The 10897-nt window shown below is 38.3% G+C and overlaps 1 protein-coding gene across 1 annotated transcript in view; it reads left to right on the forward strand.

The window, feature by feature from the left end:
- Nsf (N-ethylmaleimide sensitive factor, vesicle fusing ATPase) overlaps positions 1-10897 on the forward strand; it is a 171834-nt gene that overhangs the window by 52160 nt on the left and 108777 nt on the right. The window contains exon 8 of the mRNA XM_008821914.2: positions 2082-2237. Within this exon, the coding sequence (XP_008820136.1) occupies positions 2082-2237 (156 nt within the window). The remainder of the gene's footprint in view (positions 1-2081; positions 2238-10897) is intronic.

Consider the following 10897-nt stretch of genomic DNA (forward strand, 5'->3'; position numbering starts at 1 on the left):
TAAAGACATATGCCTCCATGCTTGGCTTATTTTTTCCTTAAAAGTGTGCATAATAGACATTTCTTAAAAAGCAACTCACATTCGAAATTTGATTTTACTTTTAGACTATTTTATATTCTTTAAAACTTTTTATTGCATTCATTTAGTGTGTGTGTGTGTGTGTGTGTGTGTGTGTGTGTGTGTGTGTGTTTGGAAGGAGGTCAGACAACTTTTGGGAACCTGCTCTCTCTTACCCTGTAGGTCCCAGGATCAAATTCAGATTGTCAGGCTTAGCCACAAATGCCTTAACCCACTGAAGCATCTGACCTGTCCTTAATTTAATTTTTTTTTTTACTTAATGCATTTCCAGCATCTTAAATATATCTCTATAATATGATTTTTAAAAATTTTTTGATTGATTTATTTTTATTTGATGTGTATGAGTGTTTTACCTGTATGGATGTAAATGTACTTGTGTTGTGCCTTGCCTGCAGAGGCCAGAAAAAGGCATCAGATCCCCTGGAACTGGAGTTATGGACAGTTAATCACCATGTGGGTGCTGGAAACTGAACCTGGATCCTCCACAATAGCAGCCAGTTCTCTTAACCACTGCATCATCTCTCTAGTCCCAACAATATGATTTTTAATGTCATTTTTTAAGTGAGTCCTGGATATATTATAATATCCTTTTTCTTTTTTTCAAATATTTTATTATTTTTATTTTATGTGTATGAGTGTATTGCCTGAATGTATGTGAGTGCACCTGTGTCGTGCAATGCCACGGAAGTCAGAAGAGGGCTTCAGATTCCCTGGAACTAAAGTTAAGGACGGTTCGTAGCCACCATGGGTGCTAGAAATCGAACCCAAGTCCTCTGCAAGAGCAGTTAGTGCTCTTAACTGCTGAGCCATCTCGGAGCCCCTTTCTTTCATTTTTTTTTTTTTTTTTTTTTTTAGTCTTTTTGAAGCAGGGTCTCCCTGTAGCCCCAGCTGTCCTGGCACTCACTATGTAGACCAGGCTGGACTTGAACTCACAGAGATCTGCCTGCCTTGCTGGGATTAAAGGTGTGTGCCACCACGCCCGGCCCCTAATATCCTATTTTTGAACCAGTATGTTTATCATCTAATTTCCTTGTATTTTATTTTCATACACCTTGTATTAAAATATCGTATCTCAAGGTAATTGTATAATTTTTGTACAGTGAAGGTGTTGTCAAGTAATCTATGTAAAAGTGTGATTTCAGTTGGAAAATAAAATTGTGTTGTAGGTTGGCATGCAGTAAATTTGACCACCAGAGGGCAGTAGAATGTAAGCAAAAATATTTTTGATTGCTTTCTAAGGGAAATCTTAAATCCACAAAGGCTCTAACAATAAAATTACCATCTAAACTTTTTTTATAATGTGATATTCTTCCCCAACTTTATAAAAATTCTGTTTTCACTTTTTTGTTTAAACTGTGTTAATATACCTTATTCTTTGTGTTAGAATTAGATGTGGTTCTCTTGAGTTACTTTAGGTGGCACTCTGACATTTTAATTAGACAGCTTTTATGAGAGAAGTTATAAATATGAATTTTTGAATCATTAAATCTTTAGGATGATTTTAGACTTTTGTGTACAGGTGAATAGAAAAAGTAGGACATCAAAGTCGCTCAGTGTATCTTCTCAGGCTGAGGTGTTAGCCATCAAGTAGCTTACTCTAGATAAACATGTTTTATTTCACTTACTAGGAACCTTGAGGGAGTGCTAACTGCTGTATCTCTAGCAGCTAGTGTTGTTTACATCAGATATGCATATGCTGTTTCTTCTCATCAACTAAGTCAGTTTGATTGGATTAATAGTTAATAAAACCAAGTTCTGTGGACCGATTACCAGTAGACTAGAGCATAAGTTTAGCTGATTCTGGAACCTTATCACTGAGTGTGAACAGGGACCAGAGTAGATAAGGCACTATTACCCTTCTTACTAGATCAGCCAAGAACATGCTGTTTGCCTCTGCATGATGGTAGCTTGTCTGGTCAGTGATGATGTCTAGACAGTATCTATCATTTTATACTTAATGATAAAATTCTCTTTTCACATTTGATTATATTTGTTTGACATAGGCAAAGCTAAAACCAAGGAAAATCGTCAATCTATCATCAATCCTGACTGGAACTTTGAAAAAATGGGAATAGGAGGTCTGGATAAAGAATTTTCAGACATTTTTCGACGAGCATTTGCTTCTCGAGTATTTCCTCCAGAGATTGTGGAGCAGATGGGTGAGTTCAAACAGAAAATTTGACAAACGCTTGTGCTGTTAGAAAAATGTGCGGGTGATGAGACTCTCCTTTCAGTAGCTTTAAAATTATTTTCCAAACCCACCAAAGTATTTCTAGTTTTAACTTCTTAAAAAAATAAAACATGGGTTTTATGAAAAAGTCTCAAAACATTTAATTTTATGGGAAAGTAATAGAAATATTTGTGGTCACTCCATTTTATTTAGTTTAGAATGGTTTTCTGTGGGCATTTTTAGGATTGTTACCTGATTCTAAAGCTCCACAATGGGTCGGGTTTACCTGATGAATTGGCATTGTCTGTTAGGTTGTGAGCAGTGTGCTGCTGTTAGCTTCTGCTTCTTTTTGCTGTGCTGTTACAACAGTCTCTGATTAGCACTTTGTCATGTCTAGTAAGTGGATACCTGGCAAGTTTTTAATTTAGATAAATCTGGTTCAAAAAGACAAATTCAGGATACATATGGGAGTTTCCATAGTGCATACAAAGACATACCCTGTTCATTTGTCATGTTTTTCTCGAAGGCTTATTTAATTTATCTGTGAGAAGTGATTTTATTTGCCTGGTGGAAATACTGTCAGGACTGTTTTCACGTCCGTATCCTTGGCTGGATTGGAATGTGAGCAGCAGAACCTCTGAGGAAGGAATTTATAATAGCTTCTGGCAGACTATGAGTGTGAAAACAGGATCCCCAAAGCCAAAGGTGTACAATGCCTGCTCCCCTACCTTCATCGTTCTTTCTCTTTAAATTGCTACTGGGAGATAAAAGTATATTCATCATGGTGGGTAAGAGCTGCTGTGCAGGCACTAAGCACTTGGATTGTATTAGGCTGCTATTGTCGGTAGCTTGTCTTCCTGGTTGCTCACTCTGATAAATTACAGGCATAGCACACACCTGTTCACTGGGTAAAGGTCGAGTTTAGAATTGGATTAAGACAAAATGACAGAGACCCTCATCACCTGAGTTTTATACGCCTTGAAATGGCAGTAGCATACTTTTTATCTGAAAGATACAAAGGCCAAATCCATAGAAAACCAGAATTCTAATTTGGAAATAGGAAAAATGTGGCAGTTCAGTGCCCTGTTGTAAGGTGTATGTTGAGGCACAATAAATCCTTAAAGTGTTTTGATCTAGACATGGAAATATTATTTAAATATGTTTTGAGTAAAAGTAAATTTTTTAAGTTTTAAGATGATTCTAAAGTTCCAAGTTATTCTTGTGAAACATTTTTACTGGTTTTTATAACTGAGATGTTGGAGAGTCTAAAGATTCTATTTTTTGACATTTGTGGGACCCAACCAACCAGTAGGAAAATGACTGGTTCTGTAGTACTCTGTGTCTTCGAATTTGTTTATAAACATCGTCTCGACATTGCAGAGCTGTTGTTGCGGAGCTGTTGCAGACTGAGTTATCCAGATACTGCTTTCTATTTGTGCATTATCCAGCCCTGCTCAATGGGAGTCTGTCTGAGGTTGGGCAGTTACCCCTGCCAGCCAATTTGTGACTCTGCCACCTCTCAAATTGAAATTAAATCAAGCAGGGTTGGAATTTACTCTTGAATTTAACCTGCTCTGATACCCGTTTTTAAATGAGTTTAATACGATAGCTGCTCTTTGTTGCTCACATACATTTTGGCTAAGGGCTGTGGATTTGGATTGTGAGTGCTACTCTCCAGAGCCTTTCTTAGGATTTGTCTTTTCTTTCATAGTTATACTATTTTAAAACATAAAATAAGTTTTATTTCTTTAGAAGTCTTTTCCCCCTTCGTTATGACTTTCTGTCATCAAGAAGCATGTACTATCAATTTAAAAGACAGCTAACAGTAAAGCTACCTTAGCTCTTGAGCTGATTTTTTTTTTTTTTTTTTTTTTGTTTTTTTGAGACAGGGTCTCCCTGTAGCCCCCAGCTAGCCTGGACCTCACTATGTAGACCAGGCTGGCCTAGATCTCACAGAGATCCACCTGCCTCTGCCTCCTGAGTGCTGGGATTAAAGGCATGTGCCACCACACCCTGCGAATGTTTTTTTAAATCCGATGTTTGCTTTAAATGAAGTGTCTACCCAGGTGTAGTGGTGCGTCCCTTTAATCCCAGAATTTGGGAGGCAGAGGCAGGTGGATCTTGTGAGATCTAGGCCAGCCTGGTCTACATAGCAAGTTCTAGGCCAGTTGGGGCTACAGGGAGACCCTGTCTCAAAAAACTAAAAAAAAGACTCAGAATATCTTTGAAAAAAAAAGTAAAGCTAAATCACTTGTGATTTAATGGCCGAGACATAATTATCTTGTTATACAGAGATCATTATACATATTTTTTTGAATACCATGTGTTTACTCTGGAAACAAAATTAGTTGATTTTTTTTCTCACTCTTTGTTAACTAAGTGGATTAAATAATATACTTTGAAGGTTCAATAGTTAGTGTATAATCACTTGAATCAGATCAAATGAGAAAAATACTTAGAATAATTTATGTAGGTTATAGGGTACTTTTAAGCAGACAACTTAATTTTGGGCTTAAAAACAAATCCTTGTCTTTTCAATGAAGTCTGGAGTTTATGTTTACTTTGCAAATAAGGATGTTAAATAGGACTTTTTTGCCTATATATGTATATAATATATATCAAGATTTCCTTTTTACAAAGTGACAAATTAATAATTTTCTTTCTTCCTACCACTGTGTTTATGAGACCAATAGTTATACTTTGGGATAATTTATATCTTTCTTTTTGCTTGTAAAATTTCATGTTTTCTTTTTAAAACTGAAAAATATAGGTTAGAAACATACAGAATATTGTGAGATTTGAGATCACTAAGTGGCTTAACCAGAGACACACAATTATGCATTAAAACTAGAAATCAGATGAGGTACTACATGTGTAAACAGCTGTCATTGCTTCCAATCTAGCATCTCTGTCTTTAAGTGCACTTTCAAGTGCATAGTACATAGTATATACCTTCTTGCTTTTTAAAAATGTTTTTTAAAATTTATTTTTATTCATATGTACGTGTCTGTGTGGTGTATGTCCCATGTGTGCAGGTACACCCAGAGGCCGGAAGAGGACCTTGGATCCCCTGGAGTTGCAGGCAGCTGTATGCCACCTGATGTGGGTGGCTTACTCCTGTCCTCTGGAAGAGCAATGAGTGCTCTTAACAACTGAGCCAGCTGTCCAGGCCCTTTAAAATATTTTTGTAGCATTAAAATAAAGGAAATTCTTAAAGGGAAAAAGAAGCCAGCTAAAGTTCTATAGAAAGAAGGATAAAGGCTAAATGTCAAATAGGTAAAGGGATTACTAGTTCCTATTTTTAAAATAGCATTTGGGTCACCCAAACCCAAGCGTATAGGTCTTCCTTGGACTTTATGAAAACTAAACCTGTATTTTGTCTTCTAACCCCCACAGTGATCAATGTTGAGTCAGGAAATTACCTTATGATAAAACACCACCATCTGAGTCCTAGAATAGAAAAGTGAGCATCTGAAGCCACTGTCTGGAAGTTTAGGTGAATGAATTCAGTGGTTAATTGCTGTCCTGGAACACTTCAGATGTCAGCTGTCTGTCCTGTTCAGTTACCACACTTATCCCCACATGCGGTTCTGAGCAGAATGCCCAGCGTAAGTGAATGATGAATTATGTCACTTCTCATTGCAGCTCTTGTTTGGCAACGAGAGTGTCAACAAATAAACTTCATTTTTCAGCATCCCTGGCAATCTCCAAGCTGTAAATGTCAGAGCCAGAGAACAAACCCTCTTCCATGAACACTGGAATAACATTACTCAGTGTCTCTTGATGTAATCCTGAGAGTGGGGTTGCATCTTCCCATAGAAAGGCACTTTGGCTGGAGTTCTAGAAGGAAGAGGGTATGGGGACCAGGGCCTCAGCCTTACCCTGCTTTTCAGGATCTGAGGGCTCTGGATGTCCCGGCAAACAAGTGGGGAGGAAAACCCCTTCTCAAAGACTTGTTCCCTCCTCCTTGGTCCCTTTTCCCTATGCCTTCTTCTCAAAGTCCGTTTTCAATCTTTATTTCTTAAAGATGCCTTTTGAAATTAAAGAGGAAAGCAACTCTTTTCTGATATTCTAAGTGAAGCTGTAGTTCCTCTCTGAAGCAGAGCTGCAGAGAAGATCCGGAGCTTTTCAGTCACACCCAGACATCTTTCACATGCTAAGAACAGTGCAAATAAAACAGTGGAAGAAAGGACACAAGGTTTTGTGCATGCCATATTTGGGAGAAAGGGAGTTCTTGCTAAGATTAACATAAACACCGACACTCTTAAAATGCGTTTTTCACACCCCCACACATGAGGAGAGATTGCAATTTAAATGGGGGTTAAGACATCTCTTGGAACTCCAGGGCTCTGTAAAAGGAACCCTAAGGCTAAAGAGCTTATCTGAAATTTGAAAAAGGGGGAGAAAAAAAATGAAGCTTTCTGACATTCATCTTTTTTCCTTGTATTAGTCATAACTTGCTTTTCAGCTATATTTTAGATTTTGAATGCCAACCTGACATCTGTTCAAGTCTGCCTATAATTTATTAGCAGAGGAAAAGAAAGCAGTTGCTCACCAGTTGAGATGCAAAACTTTTCCTTTCTGACTTTCCATTCCGTAGTTGTTGATACCTGGATATGAGGAATGTAATAATTTACTAGTTCTCACTTCAGGTCAGGAAAGTTACAAAGGTTTTCTTTTTTTTAATTAAAAGAAAATAGTTCATGATAATGTGATTTCCAAAATCTCTACAGCAAAACAAATCAAAACACCTATAGGGAACTTTTTGTAAACAGAAATTTGTTTTACCTTGGATTAATTTCTTCATTATTTTCTTCCCTCCCTCCTTTCTTCCTTTCCTCTCTTTCCTTCCTTCCTGTCTTTCTGTCTTTCTTTAGTAGTTAGTGCTGGGATTACAGGCATGCACCACAACACCTAGTTCCATTAATTTTAATTTTAAGCTACATTTATATTTGAATAGAAATAATATAGTTATGTCTATATCTTAGTCAAACTATATACAAATTCATCTGGCTTTGTTTAAATCTATAAACAGACTTTAAAAATTAAATCTTTTGGCAAAGCAATAGTCAGTAGAGTCTATAGAGTACAGTAGATCATTTCCTGGTAACAGTTGAGTTACAGGTCAACAACTGGATCATTACAAAGTTGAAGTCTAACCACTATGGGATGTAACTTAGAGTGCTTGACCAGCATGCATGAGGTCCTAGGTTCAGTCCTTGGTATCAGCAAAAAACAAAACAAACAATAAAATTAAGGTCTGAATGTCTACCAGTAACCAAGTGACTAGATACATTATAATACATCTACATTGCAGAATATGGCAAAGCCAATCTGAAAGTGCTCCAAATGTACAGAGGTATTTGTGTTAATAAAAACTATCTAAGAGGGGTCTGATGAGATGGCTCAGCATTTAAGAGCACTGGCTGCTCTTGCAGAGGACCCGGGTTTGATTCCCAGCAACTACGTAGTGGTTAACAACCATCCATAACTCCAGTTCCAGGGGATCCAATGCCCTCTTCTGACTTACACGGACATTGCATAACACATGCATGCACACGTGTATGCAATACACTCACACATAAAATAAAAATAATAAAAAATATGTAAGAGACAGTAAGTGCAATATAAAAGTCTCTAAGGACACATTGAATAGAAAAATGTTTATGAAAGGGGATTAGAGGAATAAACAGACTTTTCTTCTTTTTGTGTCTTACTGTTATTTTATATCTCTAATGCACAATTTAGAAGGCAAGCAAACAAAATTATATTATCATAGGCAGTCTCTTGGGCGACCCCCAGTACAGAAGGCAGCAGGGCACAAATCTGTTCCTTTCTTGAGCTTTTTATGGAGAAGAGCATAGAGCTAAGGCCTCAATTCCCAGGACTTTGATGGAAGCCCCTGACAGAGGGTAGGTGGGACCAATTCTGCTCTACTGAAATAAGAAACAGTGGGGCTGGAGAGATGACTCAGTGGTTAAGAGCTCTGGTTGTTCTTGCAGAAGAGCCAGATTCAAATCCCTTGCACTCACATGGTGGCTAACAATAACTCCAGTTCCAGGGGATCCGACCATCTGTTCTCTGAAGGTATTGCACGACACTGGTACACTTAACGCACATGCAGACAATACACTCAAACACATAAAAAATTTTTTTTTAAAAAGAGTTTCTTGAGTGATAAAAACTTCTATCAATTGCTTCCTTCCAGCACTTCCCACATAGTAGTAATAGTAGTGGGTCCAGGCCATTTGTCTTCCCTCCAAACATGTATGCAAGAATTTGTATCAAGGCCTCTAGGTAGCTGAAGCAGCATTAGAGGAAAGAGTGGGAGAAGGATGGCCTTGGAAAGCAGCATTTCTGACATTTGAGAAACTTTGCCCAAATTTATCTTCAGAATTCAAAAGCCAGTCTGTAGCAGACTCAAATTCCTGTGATCCTCGCAGTTAAACAGTGCCTCTTGCTTTACTCATATTAAGTTGTTGGTGACAGCAGTGATGATAGCTAATGTTTGTGTAGCTTTAATTATATTTTGTGTATTATTTAATCCTCACAACAACCTTATGAGGTACCTACTGTATTTTTCCCATTTTATGGAGCAAGGGTCTGAGGCTCAGAGAATTTGAGTAATTGACCCAAGATCCATAGCAAGTGGTAGGGGCAATTTGAACCCAGTGTGACCCTCAGAGTCTATGATCTTGAACCCTTATATGGTTCTTCTCTCCTGAAATTCCACTGTGTGAAATAATTATGGTGGGTCTTCTTGTACCCTTTTGGGGGGAGGGGGGGACCTTGGAGGTAGTCTTTGAGACGGCCTTTGACTCAGCCATAGATAATTCTTTCAGCTGTGGCATCGTTAATATATTGGGCCAGATAATTATTGGGCACAGACACTAGCTGTCCTGTGCACTGTAAATAGCTTCCTGTAATCGGATACATTCAGAGTGTCATGAGCTTGACACGTGAAGAACTGGCAGCACTGCTGCAGTGCTTACTACAGAATGCCATGTTTCATGTGGTCTTAGTACCAGTTGTAGCATAATGCAACAAGCAGTTACTAGGCTGGGTCAGAGTTCTGTGCCACGTGAACTGTCATCCTAGAGACAAAATACTAAAACCTAAATAATCACTTAAGCCACAGAACCTCACAAATGATATCAAAAGCCAGCTTATGATGAAGTACCAATAAGTGGTACAGTCAAAGTAAGCCATCTAGGAATATAAGGAAATTTACCAAACTTAAATGCTGAGTGGAGGAGGGCAAGGGCTGTTATTCATACCCTGGGAAGAATAATAGACAGCTCACAACTCAGAGCAATTTAGCAGCTCTGATGTTGGAAAAAAGGAGAAAATAAGATTTAAAAGTCAAGTTGTCAAGTTGGAGCTGGGTTGTGGAAGTCTGTGACTCAGAAGATGAAAGCTTTTTTGTCCCTGACATAGCCTTCTAGAGAGACTGAAGTGTTTCTTTATGCTTCCTCTGTACTATACTTTCATATACCCAAAATCTAGTTGCTCTATAGTTCCTAATTTGTTTAATTATTTGTTTGCATCATTCTCCTAAGGCAGGTTTCCTAGCCTTGGCACTATGGATATTTTAGACTAGATAATTCTTTGTTGTAGGAGCCTGCCCTATGCTTTGTGTATTAGTTATTCAGCAGTATCTCTGGTGTCTATCCACTCTACTGAGAGATTCTCTTCTGTCCCCTACCCCACATCAATCAAAAAATGTCTTACCTGGGTGGCAAAATCATACTGTACACAACCACTGTCTTCTATACATGAACTTCAACTTCAGGGGTGTTTGGAATGTGAGCTGCTAACCATTGTTGAGCCAGGAACCACTATTACCAGTCCATGATAACATAAATATTGAGAGACTGAGAGTAAGCAATTAGGAACATTTATGGCAATTTGACATTACCATAATGTTTTAAATTGTGCTTTACAAAAATATTGCAATAGATTAAAATTTTGAAAGGAGACGAGCAATTAGACCAGAATCGTTTAGTTTGTAAAACATGGCCGTACGTGAACATTTACCAAATAAATGAGATTGTTGAACAAATGGTTACAATGGGAAGTAACCGGAGAATTTTTAGTAGTGAATCTGTGCCATTAAAGTTACTATTTACAGTGCACATTAAAGTTTAGGATAACTGTTATGGTCATTCTCTGTGGAAAGGAGGTAAAGGACCAAGTGGTTTGGGGACCAGTAGAGTTTAGTTGTCTAGTTGTGTGGCATAGAACCTTGATTAGGGTGGGAGCAGCAGGAAGGGAAGGGAAGAAAAGATGATGAAAATGAGGGTGGCAGAACTTAGTGGCTAGACATTGTGAGTGACAGGTTTGGAAGTGACACTCAAGCCTTGAGAGAAAATGTTGGAACTAAGGAAACCCCAAGGCCCTAGTTGTAGGGAGCAGAAGAGTGCCATTGCACCTTTCCAGTGCAGAAAAAAACCGGAAACTGGACTGAAGAAAGCCATAGCTTCTGACAATTTAATGAAGGCTAGCATCAGCCAGTTTTTGGATACTTAGCACCCTCTGAGTATCTATTCCCATGCCAGGCCTGGTGGCACTTGCCTTTAATCTCAGCACTCAGGAGGCAGAAGCAGGCAGATCTTTATGAGTTTGAGGGCTATAGGGAGACCCTGTCTC

The sequence above is a fragment of the Nannospalax galili genome, unplaced genomic scaffold, assembly GCF_000622305.1.
Source record: "Nannospalax galili isolate Female #2095 unplaced genomic scaffold, S.galili_v1.0 scaffold1128, whole genome shotgun sequence".
In the NCBI taxonomy this organism is placed as follows: domain Eukaryota; kingdom Metazoa; phylum Chordata; class Mammalia; order Rodentia; family Spalacidae; genus Nannospalax; species Nannospalax galili.